Source organism: Vombatus ursinus, unplaced genomic scaffold, assembly GCF_900497805.2.
Source record: "Vombatus ursinus unplaced genomic scaffold, bare-nosed wombat genome assembly UNPS02005286.1, whole genome shotgun sequence".
NCBI classification, from domain to species: Eukaryota; Metazoa; Chordata; class Mammalia; order Diprotodontia; family Vombatidae; genus Vombatus; species Vombatus ursinus.
In genome coordinates, this window is record NW_020945064.1 from 16,630,733 (window position 1) to 16,649,115 (window position 18,383).

Genomic DNA, 18,383 nt, shown 5'->3' on the forward strand with positions numbered 1-18,383 from the left:
AAGTACTCCCCTCCATCACGGTCCTTGGCTTGAGGCTCTGAGATAGCCTGTTGGACATCCCAGCCTCTTTTCTGAAGGTTTCTGAGCCCACAGGATGTAGAGGAGGGGAAGGCATCTAACCCTGAAGGGGCCTCCTTCCCTCCAGCTCAAACTAGTCTGAGATGGAGGTGCCTTATCCACCATCACACTTTCTCACATACAGACTTCCTCAGAATCAGGACCATCTAATGGTTATGGTTGTCCTGAAGCTACTGCTTATGCCTTGTGCCTATGACAACCTAGCTGGGGACCCCCATGCCTAAATCAGGAAGCTGTGAGCTAGGGATGGGGGTTAGGCCCTGCCTTTGGCCTGCAGGGCCGGTGAGGACCAGGGTTGTCAGTCACTGGCCAAGGGCAGGGACTGGAGCACCTCCCCTCTTAGGAGGTAGAGACAGGAAAGACCTGTCAGTCTGGCTTTGTCCTCCCCACCCTGAAAACACTTCACCTGGCATAGAGCTGGGCACAAAGCCCTCCCAAAAGAGCCCTGCTGCCCACAAGGAGTTGGGCACCTGAATTAAGGGCAGGGCTGATGGGGAACCATCCACGTTTTTATGGAACAGAATCAGGCCTTTGAGAACGATGGTGCCAGCGTTCATTTCTTTCCCCCACCCTTTTTTACAAGATCGACATTCCTCGTCCTCAGGGTCACATATGCCTACTCACAACGCCCTTAGTTACAGGGTCACCCCAACCAGTACTGAACACCCCAGGCACCAATTGCCCGTGTCCCAGAGCACTGGCCACGTCTGGCCAGTTACACCTGGATGGAATAGATTGAGCGTCCAGGATTCTATACTTCAGCATTATTTACCAAGTGCAGTGGTTCACAAGTGACAGGTAGTACCCAGAATGTACAGAGGGTCCAGAAGCCTTGGGCTCCTTTCTCTCCCTGCCGCACCTGAGCACTGTGACCACCATGACCACACACTCAGCACTTAACTGCCTGGCCTCAGGCCACTCTCTTAACACTGTCCCACAACAGCTGCTGCCTTTCCTGAGTGGAGTTTTCTTAACCAGAGGAAATCACAGGTCTGGGCAGATCAGTAAAAAGGACCTACTCTGTGCAGTGCCTTCTGACGACATCTTTCTTCACTGGCTCATCTGTACTGGGAAGGCTGTCCCAGGAGAGTGAAAGCTTGGGCAGATGCTAGCAGAAGGGCAGTCCTCTTGTGGCACAGTCCCAGCATGGCTAAGTGCAGAGAGGGGCTTATCCCCAAAATTGGCTTGCTGTGCTGGAGGCTTCCTAATGAATTCTCTGGGCTAGGGGAGATAGGAAAAGCCCCCCCTTCATATGGGTTACAATCTAGCAAACACATCTACATCCCCCAGTCACTGTGTTGCAAACCCCTCATCACCATCATCCCTCCTGTCAGTGTTACCCTCATAACCCTTGTCAGGATACCACCATCAAAAATGGGGGCAGCTAGGTGGGGCAATGGATAGAACATCCTTCCCTGGAATCAAGAGGACCTGGGTTCAAATCCAGCCTCAGACACTTAACTAGCTTCATGACCCTGGTCAAGTCACTTAACCCTGGTTGCCAGGAAGAAAGAAAAAGTGTACTGTGACCACTTGTAGGAGAAATAAAAATTCCAGTTTATTGGTGTACTTCAAAAGTGACAATCAGTTAGGTGGTGGGGTGATATAGAGGATACAGCTGAGCCCGCAGCTCTAAGGGAGGATTCTAATTCTTGAGCCAGCCAAGATATGGTTGGAAGTAACCCTTCAGATCCCAGCATTCCTTTCCTTTCATTGAGTTTACCAGGCAAAGCCCTTCGTCCTCCCTCCTCCCCTCCCGACAGTCCTTATGAGGGCTTGGCAGGGAAGAAGCGGTGTCTAGAGACGCCGCGTGCGTGGAAGGGGCCACGCAGCGCTAGCCAACATCTGGATTTACCCTGGGCCGGGCCCACACACTGAGTCAGCAGATCAAAGGATCTGGAGTTGGAAGGGACCTTCGAGATCATTTAATGCACACCGTCTCCTTCGTTAGAAAGAAACGGCTTGGGGGAGTAGGGGTTGGGGAGAAATGATGTCCTCAAGGTCACATGGGTAGTCAGGGGCAAAGCTGAGACTCAAACCCCGATCTTCTGACCCCCAAGTCCAGAGGTCTTTCACTTGACCCCCACTGAGTCCTGGGCAGGTGATTCCCCAGCGGGGGCCCTGGGTGGTTGTGCCCGGTTCACTGGGACGTGGTCTGGGTCTGGTTCGGGGCCGGGGGCCGCAGGGCCCGGGGCAGTGAGTGGCTGATAAAAAACTCCTGCAGGAAGCGGCGTCGCAGCCCCTCGGGCAGGTAGTAGTGAATGAAGTACATGAGGGCCAGGCCCCGGCCCGGGTAGTAGCGGCGGTGGGGCCGAGCGGCCAGCAGCGCGTCCGTGATGGCTTCCACCACGGGGCTCAGGTCGGGCACAGCCAGACGCATGCTGCGCAGAAACTGGCCGTGCGTGTGCTCGATGTAGTCCTCTCCGTAGGCCTGCAGCAGCTCCCCGGGCAGGCTGGCCACAAGCAGCCTTTTCCGCTGCTCCCAGAGGCCGGGGTCCTCCATGGGCGCTGCAGGAGCCGCAGCAGGTGATGGGGTGGTCTCGCGCACCCGACCTCCCCCACCCAAGCCCAGAGCCACCCCACCTGGAATCACGTGGAGGGAGCAGGAAGGACCTGAAAGGTCACCCAGTCCAACCCGTTCCCCAGCACAGATCCAGAGGAATATATATATATATATCCTCGAGGTCTGTGAACTCATCCGATCTGGGGCCTCTGTTTCCCTGTCTGTGAAAGGTGGGGGCGGGAGCGAGGGGGGGGCAGCCTCCGCCTGGTTGACTCTACCTGCCCCTAATCTCCCAGACTCCACCCCCAACGAATCTGACCTGCTCTCCTCCTCGGGGAGTGGACTCTGCAAGCCTAGGCCCCGCCCTCAACCTCCCAGTCCTGGGATCCGCACCTGTCTTGAAGCACCCGGGCTGGATGACGCTGACCTTCACCCCCCAGGGGAGGAGCTCGCTGCGGAAAGTGTCCATGAGCAAAGCCACTGCAGCCTTGGAGGCCCCATAGGCGGCCAGGCAAGGATACGGCATGTCTCCTGGTGGGAAGGCGCGCGTGCACACCGCCGTGAGGCTCTGGCACATCATCCTATGCTCCCCCGCCAGCTCCGGGACCCCTGGCCTGGGCATGGCCGAAGCTGTTAACCCGCCCGCCTAAGTCGCAGCGCCTAGCCCCGGTGACCCACCCTCACCTGCCGGGCTGCCCACGGTGACAATGCGGCCCCGGGAGCGACGCAGCAGCGGCAGCAGCCCTTTGGTCAGCTCCAGAGCCCCGAAGAAGTTGATCTCCATGCAGCTGCGGAAGGTGGCCACTGGGGACAGCTCCACGTCGGCCACTATGTCATTGCGGCCCGCGTTATTCACTAGTCCCCAAAGCCCTGGACCGCAGAAGAGAGGATCATGGCCAGCCCAGCCTCCGGCCCTGGGCTCTTACCCTCCCCTACCTCCCGTCCTCCTGCTCCCCAGCCCTTGGCCTCTTCCCTTCCCCACCTGGATCCTACTCCCCTTATCCTCTAGAGTCACCACGCACTCTGGATCACGCGCGCGACACACACACACAAACACACACACACACAGCATTTTCTGGACCTTCTCACCCCAAACTCTTATTGATCATATCAGAGCTCCTATTGCCTCAGTGATCACGTCTGTAGGTGACTCTCCAACTCCCTCCTGAGCTACACACACACACACACACACACACACACACACACACACACACACACACACACTCACAACATCCCATAAGCATCTCCAACTAAACTGTCCAAGACAGAATTCTTATCTTCCCCTCAAGCCCACTTCTCCTGTTTCACCATTAATTTTGCAGTCACCCAGGTTCATGACCTCCCCTCCTCCTCGCTCTCCCTCACACCCCGTATCCAATCAATCGTCTGGTGCTGTCTACTCCACCTCCTCAGCATCTCTGGAATCTGTCCCCTTCTCTGTAGTCACACTCCAGCCCTCCTAGTTCTGGTGTCCTAACCTCTCGCCTCACCTGGACTATTACAATAGCTTCCTAATTGTTCTCCTTGCTTTCCAGTCCAACCTCCACACAGCTACCAAATTAATATTCCTATAGCTTGAATCTGAGGATGTCACTCTTCTGTTCAAGAATCTTCCATGGCTCTCCATTGCCTTTAGGATCAGACACAAACTCCTCCATTTGGCATTTAAAGTCCACAGATTAGTTCTAGCCCATCTTTCCAGCCTGTCCCAAAAGTCTTAGGACAGTTTTAAGGTTTAAGAGTCTAAGGCTTTTGGAACACCCTGTATATCACTCCCCTTCGTAGACTCTACAGTTTAGCCAAATTGGCCTACTTGCTCTTCCAACTTCTTCCATTCCTTTGCAGAGGCTATTTTCCCTGCTGGAATGTTTTCCCTCTTTACCTCCAATTCTTGGAACCCAAAACTCCTTTCCAGGCTGAGTTAAAATCATTCAAGAGGCCTTCCCTGATTGCTTTAGTTGTGATAGCCCCCTCCCCCAATCACTTTGCATTTATTTTGTATATATCCTGCATTTACTCCATCTGTGAGCATACTGTACCCCCTCCCCCCAAGGAAAAGGCAAGCTCTTTGAAGGTAGGAACTGTCTCACTGTCGTGTTTGAATCCCCATCACTAAGCACAAATACCCAACATATAGTAGGTATTTCATGAATGCTGGTTGATTAATTGGTTCAACATTCCCTGATTAAGCCTGATTAAGGCTCCTCCCCTGGTGACCCCACTCCTGACACCTTCCTCTCCTCGACCTGCCCCCCCATTTTTCTTTTCTCCCAACGTCATTAAAGAGGAAGACTGACCAGAGCGGGCAGTTTGGGCCTTGGCAAGCTCCAGGGCTCGGGTGATGTCCCCAGGTTTGGTCAGATCCATCTGCAGTAGGGTCAGTCGGGAGGAGCAAGAGGCCCGAAGCTCCTGGGCCCCTCTGCCCTCTGGCTCCAATACCGTGGCCAGCACGGTAAAGCCCATGGCATCTAACCTTTTGGCTGTCTCCTTCCCGAAGCCAGAGTCACAGCCTGTGGGGCAAGGAAGGAATTATTAGCTGAAGAGGCGGAGCCAGCAAGCCTCTGGCATTCTGGGTTTGTCTATTGGTGTGGGACATATACCTCCAGCTGCCACTGGTCCCCACTCAAACCTATCTTCCAAGCAATAAAAGATAGCATTTATATAACACTCAAAGTTTTGCAAAGCACTTTACAAACATTTCATTTGATCCTCACAACCATCCTGGGAGATAGGTGCTACTATTATCCCCATTCTACAGATGGGAAAACTGAGGTAGACAGCAATGACATGACTTGCCCAAGGTCACACAGCTAGTAGGTTTCTGAGGCTGGACTTGAACTCAGGTTTTCCTGACTCCAGACCCAGTGCTTTATCCACTGAGCCTCATTGCTGCTGTGGCCAAACTCCCACAACTACCGAATTGAAATTCCTATAGCACAGATGTGACCATGTTAACTCCCCTCAAGGTGTTAGGCTCTCTGCTTGGCATTCAGAGCTCCAACATTCCTCCCTTTGCTCTTTCTTGCTGTTCCCAGTATATAGAATTCCAGCTCTCCCCTCCCTGACTTGCCTAGGTGATTGCCCCTTCTTGGAATGCCCTCTGTCCTCCCCTGGGTTTCACTGAAGGCTTGGCTCCAGGATCACTTTCCTGATACCTTTGTCTGCCCCTGTTCTCCCTCACCTCCACCAAAATCTGTTTGTTTGTTTTGTGTTGCATTTACTTATCTATGAACATGTTGGCAGCTGGTGTTCCAGTGGATAGAGTGCCAGGCCTGGAGTCAGAAAGACCTGAGTTAATATCACACTGTGTGACCCTGGACAAGTCACTTTATTGACACCTTTTTTTTTGGTCATTTTATTCCCCCGTGCCCAACATAGTGTCTGGCACACTAAGCACTTAATAAGGTCTCTTTGTTTAATCCAAAAGCAAATCAGAGCTGGAACGGACCTTAGAGATCATCTACCCCTTATTTTACAGATGAGGAAACTGAGCCACAAGGAGGGGAAAGTGTCTGGGCTGATAGTAGAACCCACTATATCTGACTTCCACCTCAGTGCTCTCACCTCTGTATAACACTGTCCTCAGGAAATAATGTCTTTCCACCAGAACCAGCCCAGTCACCCTTTCCCTTCTCCCTGTATCCAAAGGAGATCTGGGCATTATATATGCCTCATCCTTCACCTCATTAACCAGAAGCAGGGCACGATGGGCAGCAGAGAAGAAGAGGTCTTGGTGGAGAGGAAGGAAGGCACTCACTAAAAAGTCAACAAGTGATTGACTGGATCCTTCCAAGCAACCTTGCTAACACCTTCCCCTGGAGATCCTAGAGCAAAGCAAACGACTGAGACCACAGCTCTGCCCTGTGCCACCCTCTGCTCTCTCCCTACATCTCCCTCACCTTCATGTCCACGGCCAGGAAACTGGGAGACTAGAATAGAGACCTCGGGAGTCACAGGGCTGCCCCCAAACCACCAGGCCCTCCCTCATGGCACTCTCCATGGTTCCTGACCAAAGGAGCACCCACTCTTCTAAGTCCCCACTGTGTAGACCTTCCACCCCTCTCCCCAGAAGAGCCCATTCTGGTCCCAAGAACAGGCTGGTCAGGTATAAGATCCATGGTGCCCAGGGACAAAGCCTGGCCAAGCTGGGTAGTACTGAGAGCGCATACCCAAGGGCCTCTGTATATACTACACTACACACACACACACACCCCTCCTCCCCCACCAAGTGCTAGACCCCACTTCAGACTCTTGTCACCTTTGACCTGAACTTATGTAATTGCCTCCTAATTGATCTTCCTGTCCTGATATATTCAGAACAAGCTGCTAAATTATTCTCCCAGTGTCTTTTCTCCCCCAGCACCTAGGACAATGCCTGGAACAAAGATGCTTAATAAAGATGCTTGTTGAATCTTCCTAATGAACAGTTCTAATCATGGCACTCCTACTCAGAACCTTCCTGTGGTTCCCCATTGCCCAGAGGACAAAGTAGGAGTAGCTCAGCTTGCATTTAAGCTTCCTCAGTTTACTCACAATCTACTTTTTCAGTCTTCTTGCTCACTGTCCCCCCTCACGAATTCACCACCTCAGCCAGAGTTACCCTATGGAGGAGTCAGAGGAACCATGATGTCACTGGTGCTCTTCGAAAACCATGAACAAAAACAGAGAACCTGGATCTGAATCTCCACTCTGCAAATGTGGGACCAGCCAGAGTGTCCCTGGAGGAGGCACTTTTCACAGCCTCAATTTCTTCTGTCTATAAGGTGAGGTGGTTGAACCTGAGATGGTCTTTGAATTTCCTTCCCTATGGAAATTCTATGAATGACTTCTTTAGAGGCACCCAGTGTGTCCCTTTTCCCCACTCCCTGACACTCAGGGTGTCCCCGAAGCCCCTAAGCATGGGTCTTGGGTCTGGTCTCTTTGGTTCCCTGCTCTGGTCCAGCTGGTCCCGGCTGAGTCCTAAGGGGCCTCTCTGGGCCGATGTCCAGCTCGGGATTTGGCTGGGATGGAGGAAGGGAGGGAGGCGAAAGAAGGCGCAAGGACAGCCAGCAAGGAAGAGGGGGAAGGAGAGAGAGGAGGGGAGAAAAAAGAGGAGGTAGGAGGAGTGCGGATGGACATGGGGGGGTGCTCTTTAAATCTGAGAAAGGAATGTGTCCCATTTCTAGAACTCGCTCAGAGAGGTTCGGGCTGGGGGAAGAAGGGCTGGAATCAGCCCCACCTGGGGTCCTGAGAGGGTGACCCACCCCGCCCCCTTTTCCCTTCTGGCTGGGCTGAAACCTTTCAGCCTTGACCCCGCTCCCGACTTGGCCCTCTCAGTCCCGCCTCTCTCTGCCTCCCGCCACCCCAGTCTGGCCCCTCCTCCCGACCAGGCTCCGTCTGGCTCCCAGCCCCGCCCCCTCCCGTTACCTCGGGAGAACAAAGCCAGGCTGAGGGTTACCCAGAGCTTTGTCTGGGGCCCGGCTGGCGTGCGGGGCTGCCACCCCCACCCCCTGGGAACCTGCGGTTCTCCGGCGGTGACTCCACTGTGTGTGTGTGTGTGTGTGTGTGTGTGTGTGTGTGTGCGCGTGCGTGGGTGAGGTTCACGTGGGCCCGTGACTGTGGATCTGGGCACCCACACCTCTGTCCACGTGCACGTGAAGATGTGTTTGTGCGTCCATGTGTCCTGCTGTGTCTGGGTCTCAGTTCACACCTTGTCATGATATCTGTGTCCATTTGGGTACATTTCTGGCCAAGTCTTCCCATGGCCAGACACATGTTGCAGGACAACACTGTATATCTAGGTACGTGTGTACACAGGAACATAGATTTAAAACCAGAAAGGACCTAGTCCACGCCCCTCGTTTTAAAGAGAGGGGAACTGAAGGGCCCAGAGAGGTAAGTAACTTACCCAAGGTCACACAGCTGGTAAGTAGCAGAGATGAGATTCAAAGCCAGGGCCACTGACTGCCAATCCAGAGCTCTTTCCACAACACCCTTCTGCTCCATGTATGCATGTGGGCCCATGTGTCTTTGTGCACACAAGCCCGAGTGTCCCCATCCATACGCTTCTGCCCAAAAATCCATGTAGGAGTGAACATGTGTGTGTCTATGTGTCTGGGAAAGACTGCAGGCTGTCCAGGGAGAGAGGCGGAGGAACAAGGAAGGATGTGTATGGAGTAGCTCCCCTCTGGAGAGACCACTCTTCCTTCCCTGGTAGTCAGTCCCTCCTACCCAAAGGGGGAAATTGGGCCAGAGGCATCCCATGATCTCCCAGCTCATGACCTCACCCCTCAAACTGATGCCCTCTCCAAAACCCCCAAGTCCTGGCCCATTTGGCTGAGCAAAGGGGACAGATGGCATTAAATATGTCCTTGCCTGATGTTTGTGTACCTGGCTGATTGGTCTTTGATGTACAACTGAGACGCTGAAAGAGAAAATTCCTGCCAGGTTGAGGAAGCTCTGGCACCACTTCCACTTCCACCTTTAGAATGGGCAGGGGTTACCTAACTCAGGGGAGGTCTCTCTGCTCATTGATCTCATTCAGAAGCCCAGGGTAAGGGGAGATGTCCATCCAAAGAAGATAGAATCAAGAAGGGAATCTTAGAACCAAATGACGGAGCAGGGAGAAAGGACTTGTAGAAACATTCAGTCCATTCTGGTCATAAAAGAGAACTGAGGTCCAGAGCGGGGAAGTAGGATGTCAGCCTAGAGCAGCATGGACTGTCCAGATGCTGTGCCAGGGAGGACTCCTCCCATATGGACCACAGAGCTCCAGAATCCCCATCCCCAAGGCCCTCCCTTTCTCTTTGAAGCCCACATTCCCTCATTTTTGATTCCAATGAGCCAGCCTAAATCTCTCCCTGCCTCTGATACTCACTACCTAGGAACCATGGAGATAGTCAGAAATTTGGAGATGCCCAGAGCCCTCTGGGGCAGGTAGGTGGTGCCATACTGCATAGAGCCTGGGCCTGGAGTCAGGAAGACTCATCTTCATGAGTTCAAATCCAGCCTCAGACACTTACTAGCTGTGTGACCCTGGGTAAGTCACTTCACCCTGTTTGCCTCAGTTCCCTCATCTGTAAAATAAGCTGAAGAAGGTAATGGCAAACCACTCCAGTATCTTTGCCAAAAAAAACTCCAAATGGTGTCATGAAGAGTAGGACACAACTAAAAAATGACTGAATGACAACAAAGAGTCCTCTGAGCTCCTTGTTTCCCACTGACCTAAAAGGAAATTGTGTGGAAAGGATAGAGCTTCTCCATCTATAGATCTTTCTTTGGACCACAAAGTCCTTGGTATAAGGAATTCCTACTGGGAAAATCCCCTTTACTACTGCAGTTCATCAACTGTGCTCAGACTATGAATCTGAAAGTTGTCTGGCACTCTGAGAAATGTCAACAGTGTACAACACTCCTTACAGTGACCCCGTGAGGAAGGCAGCTATTATTCTCCCCAAATAGTGTCTACGGCATTACATTAAGTGTTCCAAGGTGGGTCAGCCCTAGCTTCTAGATAGAGGCATCCAAAAGTGAGGTTGGTCACCCACAGGGCCAAGTCCCCAGGAGGGGAAATGAAGGTGGAAGGAAAACTTAATCATTCCTCCCTCACCCCTTATAACCTGGGGAATATCTGGGCAGGCTAGACAGGGGCCAGAGAAAGGGGATCTAGTTTGAGGGTTGAGGGAGAGGTTCCCTCTCCACTGAGTCCTGAGCAAAGAAAAAACTAATTGTCGCAGCAAAGGGGAAATTTCTTAACTCTGCTGCCAGCCCCTGAGGTAGGGTTTCTATCCAGGAGGTTCTCAAAATAGGCTTTGGTCAACTGTGAAAGACTGGGCTACCCTGATCAAGACAATTATCCAAGGCAATTCCTATGGATCCCTGATGAAAAAACCACCATCCACCTCCAGAGAGCACTGATGAACCCTGAATGCTGGTTGAATGTATGCTTCTTTTCATTATCTTTATTTTTATTAATTTCTTTTGTTTGTGTCTTCTTTGGCAACATGGCTAATATGGAAATGTGTTTTGCACGACCTCACATGTATAACTGAAATCAAACTGTTTACCTTCTCAAGAGGGGGAGGGGTGGGAGAGAGAGAATTCGGAACTCAAAATTTTTTTAAATGATTCTTAAGGCATTTTTACATGTAATTGGGAAATATCTAATGAAATGATAAAAATAATTTTTTTGTAAAAGTAGGATGCAGGATTGGTGCTGGAGATCCCATAGGAAAGGAAGAGGGTAAGTGGGCATCAGTGGAGCTCAGTACACAGATACTAACCCCTCAGGGCTAGATCACTAGAAGCAGGCAACCCATCTAATTTTATTGGAAACCCCAGCTAAGCCAAAGTTTCTGGAGGTCAACATCTCTAGCCAAACTCATAGGACCACCTCATTCCACCAAGTCCTTCCAAATGTGCAGGCTCTTCCTCCTCGCAGCATCTTATGTCTCACTCACCTCCCTCCTCCTGCAGGCCAGAAAAAGCTGCTAGCGTCTGGTAATGTTGAGGTGGAAGGGACATCCGAAATCTTTCCTGAGTAAGTCCCTTTACTACATCCTCAAGAAGCAGTCAGCCCCTCCACTTAAGTATCTCCCTCTATAAGAAACTCACTACTTAGCAAGGCACCCTTTTAGGACTGCTCTAATCCTTAGGACCTAGAGTCCTTACCAGCATCCCTGCCTCCAGCCTCCCTACCCTCCAAATCTACTCCAGAGCACACTTTCCTTCAGTTCCATTCAATTAGCAAACATTTATTAAGTGCCTACTATGTACAAAGGCACTATGCTTGGTACTGGGGATACACACAAATTAATAATGGGCCTTGCCCTCAGGGAGCTTACATTCTATTCTCAGGACTCTGCTCAAAATCTGCTCAAAATGGCTCCCCACTGCCTAAAAGATAAAGTCCAAATCTCTTTGCCTGGCTTTCAGGGCTCTCCACATTCTGTGCCTTTTCAACCTTATCGAGTATTTCTCCCCTCCTAAACCCTCAGCCACAACCCAATCTCTGACTGCTTATTCCAGGATCATAAGATTTATGGACAGAATGGATCTTTGAAATCATCCATTGTAAGCCTTTCATTGTAGCCATTCATTCAAGAAACTGATATCCAGAGAGTATGCATTTGAACCCATCTCTGATTCTAAGCCCAATGCTCTTTCTGCTATACAACATGGCTCCTTTCTTCCCCTCACAACAGACTAAGTGTCCCCTGCCCCACTCAGGGCTGAGTCACTGAAGTGGGTACCCAGGAGGCAGAGGAGGGCAGCTGGCAGATCAGGCAGCACCTGAAGTGGTGAAGCAACCTCCTTGCCTTGGAGGTCTGAGGCCACTTGGAGAAACCCCCTCCTTTATCATTTCCCGCCCCCCCAATCCTAGCCAAGGAGACTGGATGGGGGGCACTGTGAGCTGGCTCTCCATGGTCCTTCTCACCATTCCGTGCACTGGGAGCCAGTGCCAGTCTGACAGGAAGAGGAAAAGTCCCTTGGGCCCTCTCCCCTCCCCCCTTTCGGTGTCTACCCCCACTCCCTTTTCTGTTGATAGATTTATTCCCATCTCCAAACAAAGGAAGCTCAGCTCAGCCCAGAGTCTAGGAGGCACCTGAGCCCCCTGCTCAACTTCTTCCCAGGGCCTCTGCCCAGTCCTGGCCGCAGACACTGCCCATGATGGCCCCGGGGTTGAGATACAATTCTTGCTTCTCCCACACAAATCCCTGAGCCCTCTTTCCCCACTGCTCCTTAGCCCTCACCCATGATAAGGTATCACAGAGACAACCAAGAACCCTGCAGCTGCCCTCACTCCCCTCAAGTTTGGGTACCAGCCTCCTTAGATCTAGAGTCAGACAACCTGGGTTTGAATCCCACTTTCCACCAAAAAAACTCTGGTGATCCTGAGCAAGTAATTTCCTTTCCTCATCTGTGATGCTCCAAATCCTATGAGCCGTCAGATTCAAAAGCACAGAGAAAGGAGGAGAGGTCTGTCCCGAGACACCACTAATTCTTCTGCTTCCCCCACCTTGGATTTGCCCCCTACTTCCCCCTCCCACCTCACTTTTTTTTTTAAGGCAATTGGGATCAAGTGACTTACCCAGGGTCACACAGCTAGTAAGTGTCAAGTGTTTGGTCTGAGGCAGAATTTGGACTCAGGTCCTTCTGACTTCAGGGCCAGTGCTCTATCCTCTGCACCACCTAGCTGCCCCTCCCACCTCACTTCCTAAGAAGTCTGAGCATCCTAGCAGGAGAAACAGCACCCAATCACATCCCATGATGTGAACACCACAAAAAGTGTCTTTGGCAGTCTGCGGGTCAGAGGGTGTCAGCCTGAGCTCATGCCCCATGTGCCAGGCAGGAGTAACCTCAAACGAAGAGCCCTCCTCACTCCCTCACTTGGGTCTAGCCATACACACTGATCCCTTGCCTCCTCCTCTTCTCTTCACTGAATAAAGAGGTTGGACAAACTGACTCCCAAGAGTCATCCAGCTCTACCATTCTAGGTCCTAAGGTACCTTGCAGCTATAACCCCTTCCATCTGTCCCAGCTTGACTGGAAGAGTTTCAGTTATGGACAACATCTAACAGACTCATGCCACTCCAGAAATGCCAGGAGACAGCTAAGTGATAAGTCCCTCTTGTGAGCTCAAACTATATTCAAGTAGCAGAAACCAGAGGCCAATCCCTTATTTCACAGATGAGGAAACTGAATCCCAGCAAAGGGAAGTGAGATGCTAAAGGTTATACACAGGTGGTAAACAGCAAAGGATTGACTCCAATTCCAATATTATTTCCACTAACTTAGTTTCCCCTAGTTTTCCTCATTTCTGTCAGCCTGGGAGCAATAACGGTCACATGCAACCATCTTCTGATTCATAGGACACCCCATCACCACCACCATTCTTGATCATGGGCACCACCAAATGAAGAGGTGTCACTGGCCCCATGCCCTACGAAGACCCTGAGTGTTGGGACGGCCTCCCCCCTAAGACTGAAACCAGGCCCCCCCCCCCCCCCATGGCAGTCTCGTCCACCAAACCACGGCAGAAAGCTTGATATAAAGCATTCACCATGTCTCAGCATTCCATCACTGGACAACAGGCTCTCTAACCAAAGCACCTCAATCACTGTCCAGTCCACCCTCTGCAAGTAGGGGTTTTATTCAAAGAGATCCAAGGGCACTGATTGGAGAGGAGTCTCTCCACTCCAAGGACAGAGGCAGAGCAGCTTTGGGTACCTCTGGTGAACTGTGCGCACCGGTCTAGGGAAGCATTATGATCATAGTCTTTAGACCTGACAGGGACCTCTGAGTTATCTATTTTAACCTGCTTACCTTACAAATGAGGAAACTGAGGCACAAAGAGGGGGCGTGCCTCGCCCAAGTTCACACCTACTAAAGTAACAAAGTGCAGAATTAGAACCCAGGTCTTTTCACTCCAGATTTCCAAGACACCACACTGTCTCCTCCCCCCAAGTAGTTAGTTGTTCCCCCTCCTCTTCAGGCCCCTCCGGGGACGTAGCCACTGGGCTACTGCCTGGTCTAGTGGGGAGGGGGAGGACACCCTGTGCCCCAGAGTGCCACACCCACTCCTCCACCTCCCACTCACCAGTGATGAAGACCACCTTCCCTGCCACGGGCAGCCTGGGCCGCCGAGCCAGTCGGGACAACACCAGCCAACCCACGCCGGCTACCACGGCCACCCCGGGCAGCGTGGGCAGCAGGCGGCGACACAGCCAGTCCAGCAGGGCTAGCAGCGCCAGGGACCCTAGCAGCGCGCGGCTCAGGCGCAGGTCGGAGCGGAGCATCTGGAGCAGCGCCCGGCCGGCCACCAGGAGCCACGCACAGCCGTAGGGCCAGCGCTCCATGGCCCGGGGGCGGGTCGGGTCCGGGCTGCACCGGGAAGGGGAGAGCGGAGGGGAGAGAAAGGGAGCGAGGGCGCGAGGGAGAGACGGAGAGAGAGGGAGGGAGGGAGGGAGGGAGGGAGGGAGGGAGGACCGCGGGCCAGAGGGGTCCAGCCAGGCGGCAGGACGCACTCCCTCTCTCTCTCAACTCGCCCTCGCCCGCTCCCCCGGAGCTTTATAAAGGACAGAGGGGGCGGGGCCGAGGGGCGGAGCGGCCCGGGCCACCCGACCCCCCACCCGGGCGGCCGTGGACGCCCGGGGCCGCGAGCCCGCCTCCCCTCCCCCCCCAAAGCCCCTGCGGGCGGGCCGAGCCCGGGCAGGTGCCCCCCTCCCCTTCCCCTGCCTCCCTCCCCTCCCAGCCTCGGAGCTGGTGGCCGAGCCCGCCCCCCGGCCCTGCGCCCCAGCCCGCCCGCCCGCCCGGCAGCCTCCCTCCCGCTCCCAGCCGGCCCCGCCTCCGCCTGCAGGGCTCGGCTCGGCTTTCGAAGAAGCCGGAACAAAGTTGACTGGAGGAGTTAGCTGCCCCACCGGGCCCAACCCGGCTCTGCCCGGCCCTGCCCGGTCCAGCCCGGCCCAGCCCGGCCCGAGCTGTTGGGCCGCCACTTCCCCAGAGCTCCTCGCCCTTCGCACTCCGTCTGACGCCGTGCCCGCCCGTGGGCACCTGGCGCTTCGGACTGCAGGGCGTGCAAGGCAGGAGGGATCTGTCCACAGCACCTAACATGCGGTACGCGGAGCTGGGGGACCGTGGCGCCCAGGCTCCCTGCACCACCTTTTGTATTCTGAAAGCCCCAGGGGCTGGTCAGGATGTAGCTGAGCCCAGCGCCGAGTTCTCTCCCCCATCCCCCGCTTCCTTTCCCCGGGTCTCTATACTCTCACTCTTACATACACACACGCCACGGTACGCACACTTTCACTCACCCAGTTACATACGCTCGCACACCCACAGCACTCACACACAACCTCGCTCCCTCTACTCTTCCATCTCGCTCTTCCATTATCTTTTCCTCCCTCCTTTCTTTCTTCGAGTCTGCGTCCTGTGCCTTTCCTCTTTCCTTGCGTCTTCCTTTCTCCCTTCTTTCTTCCTTCCACCCTCTTTCACTTTCCCTCTCTTCTTTTCTTTGTCTTTTCTCTCCTCTCTCCTCTCTCCTCTCTCTCCTTTCTCCTCTCCTTTCCTCTCTGTCTGTCTCTCTCCTCCTTCCTCCCCTTCCTCTTCTTTTCTTAGACAGGCACAGGTACAGACTAACATAAGCACACATATATGACCCACAGCGCCACAGCATCACACACTTGTACACACAGCTAATACACAAAAACACACTACATGCACAGTCGTGTGCACCGGCCCCACTCCAAGATTCCTGAGGAGAAGCAGGACTGTGTGGTAGGAAGGCATCCTGAGTCCTGGGATGACCCCTATTCTAAGCCCAGACACTTCTAGCTCATGCTTCTTCTCAGAGCTTGGTGCCAACCCAGGGGCCAGCCTGGGCCTGGGATCTCCCCCGAATCTGGACAATGCAGAGGAAAGGGGGAGAAAGGCAAAGTCCCTCGGACAGAACTGAACCTGATCCTGGATCTCTGCTCTCTTTAAAAAAAAGTCTGCACAGGTTGCCAAAAGCACATGCCTCCCCATATGTCCTAATATTCCTTTCAGGTTTGTGTTCTAATGTTCTTTGGACTAAAGATCTTTAAGGTCCCTTCTGACTCTGACATTCCATGCTTTGTGTTCTAAAGTGCCTTCTACTTTTGACATTAATAATAAAAATAGTTAACATGTATATAGCCATTCGAGGGTTACAAGGCACTTTCCATACATTATCTCGTTTGATGTTCTAGGGTCCCTTCTAGGATTAATATTCTATGTTCTAAGGGCCATTTCAGTTCTCACATTGCATGACTCTAGAAGGTGTCCACAGAATGAACTCCCCACTTTCCCTGATCCCCCCCTAGCCTCCTTCCCCCAATTCACAAACACACACTTAGATTGCACAGTTTTGGACTGGAAAATCTTTGGGGAGTAGGGGAGTGGCTCCTTACTCAAAAGTGGGACAAGGAGTCAATAGTCAGGACGGGATAAGAAGTGAGGGACCTCCAGACTTCCATCTTCCCCCTCCTTCCCTGACTCTTCAGATGACTCCTCCCTCAGACCTCCTCCCCTTCCTGTCACATAAAGTGGCAAAATTTGAGGGAACCTTAGAAACTTTTCATTTAGTCCTTTCCTGGCTCAGCCCCTAGTAAGGGCCTCAAGGCACCTTCCTGAGGTGAGTACCAAGAGAGGAGTGCCCCTCCCTGTAGTAAGTGATTGAGTGGAGGGAGGAGGTACCTGGACATTCCAGGACAGCCACTACCACTTTATGAACTAGGCTAGTGCCTATGTGCCTAGTACCTATGCATGGGCTCTGCACAGAAATGTGTGAAAGGGGACCACCTGGGCCACAAGCCTTGCCAGTCTGCCCTGGCCTGCTGTGCCTATTAAATTCAGGAATCCCTCTTATTTTTATAAGAGGGAAGGGAAAGGAAGAAACATTTATATGGCTCCTACTATGTGCTAGATGGGTCAGCTAGGTGGTGCAGTGGATAGAAGCACCAGACCTGGAATCAGGAAGATCTGAGTTCAGATCCTGCCTCAGAAACTAGCTGTGTGACCCTGGACAAGTCACTTATCCTCTATTTGCCTCAGTTCCTCATCTGTAAAATGGGGACACACTGGAGAAGGAAATGGCAAGTCACTCCAGTATCTTTGCCAAGAAAACCTCATAGGCAAAAGTCCATGGGGTCAGGGAGAGTCAGACATGACTGAACAACAACAACACAATAACAAACCTCCTAGATACTGTGCTAGGCACTTAAAATGATCTAATTTAATCATTACAATAACCCTAACAAGGTGGGTGCTATTATTATCCCCATTTTACAGTTAAGGAAACTGAGGCACAGAGAGGTTAATTGACTTGCCCAGGGTCACACAGCTGGGAAGTGTCTGAGGACAGATTTGAACTCAGGTCTTCTGGACTCCAGGCCCAGTGCCCTATCTATTTCACTATTTAGTTGGAAAAGAGGGTAGGGGGTGCTGGGGGAGAGTGGAAGGAAGGATGATTGATGGACTTATGGGGCATGGAGTAGTGTATGTGTGCATATCAGGCCTGGTGGGTGTGGCATGTGTTTGCCGTTCACATGCACTGTATATTGTTGGGTGTCTCAGTGTGAGTGAGTGAGTGTACTATGTCTATGGGTGAGTATAGATGCTTGTGTGTATGTTTAAGAAAACACGTTTATGTAAGTGTATAAACCTCTGCCCCATCCCCCAACATTTGTACCTCTATTTCAGAGATTGACAGCCAACAAGCTATTAAGGACACTGTTAAGTACCAGGTGTACAAAGAAATTCCCAAATCGTCCCTGCCCTCAAGGATCTTACGTTCTAATGACGTGCAAACTGCTATGTAGAAACAAGATATAGACAGTGTAAGCCAAAGATAAAGGGGGCAGGGGCTGAGAAAGGTCTCCTCGCAGAAGGTGGGATTTGAGCTCACTAAATCACCTTTACTTTTGCTGCTGTGATGGGTATAACTATCGACTGCCCTATGGCTCTCAGAATCCCTGGGCTTCCCGGTGGCTGGTTGTCTAGGCTGTAGACCCTTTCCTGGTTACCACTCCAGGCTCCCTCATACCCATCTATGTCAGCCACACCCCCTCACTCTTTTCTACTTTTTCAATGAGCTTTTTGGAAGCCTTGTCCTATGGTTAACCAACCGTCCTTCATAGAAAGCCTGTGCTCTCCCCTGGAATTGACTTTATACATATTTGGTATTTATTTATATGTGTACATGTTATTTCCCTACTAGCAGACTAGAATCTCCTTGAGTATCTCTAGCCCTAATGTCCATTATAATGTCTGGCACATAGTAGGTAACTAGTGTTTGTTGAATTGAATT

At 52.3% G+C, this 18,383-nt stretch overlaps 1 protein-coding gene across 1 annotated transcript; it reads right to left on the bottom strand.

The window, feature by feature from the left end:
* Positions 1 to 1,611: 1,611 nt before the first annotated feature.
* On the bottom strand, positions 1,612 to 14,418 carry HSD11B2 (hydroxysteroid 11-beta dehydrogenase 2). The gene is made up of 5 exons (XM_027847675.1): positions 14,160 to 14,418; positions 4,879 to 5,091; positions 3,266 to 3,451; positions 2,975 to 3,112; positions 1,612 to 2,586 (listed from the first exon to the last, which is right to left on the bottom strand). The coding sequence occupies exons 1-5, from the start codon at positions 14,416 to 14,418 to the stop codon at positions 2,219 to 2,221; spliced, it is 1,164 nt and encodes a 387-aa protein (XP_027703476.1). The 3' UTR covers positions 1,612 to 2,218.
* Between the last annotated feature and the right edge of the window lie 3,965 nt (positions 14,419 to 18,383).

Excerpts from the sequence above, each read along its gene's own strand:
- HSD11B2 (XM_027847675.1), bottom strand. The coding sequence starts at position 14,418 with ATGGAGCGCTGGCCCTACGGCTGTGCGTGGCTCCTGGTGGCCGGCCGG. Across the intron at positions 5,092-14,159 it reads GAAGGTGGTCTTCATCACTG|GCTGTGACTCTGGCTTCGGG; the intron begins GTGAGTGGGAGG and ends CTTGCCCCACAG. Across the intron at positions 3,113-3,265 it reads CACCGTGGGCAGCCCGGCAG|GAGACATGCCGTATCCTTGC; the intron begins GTGAGGGTGGGT and ends CCTTCCCACCAG.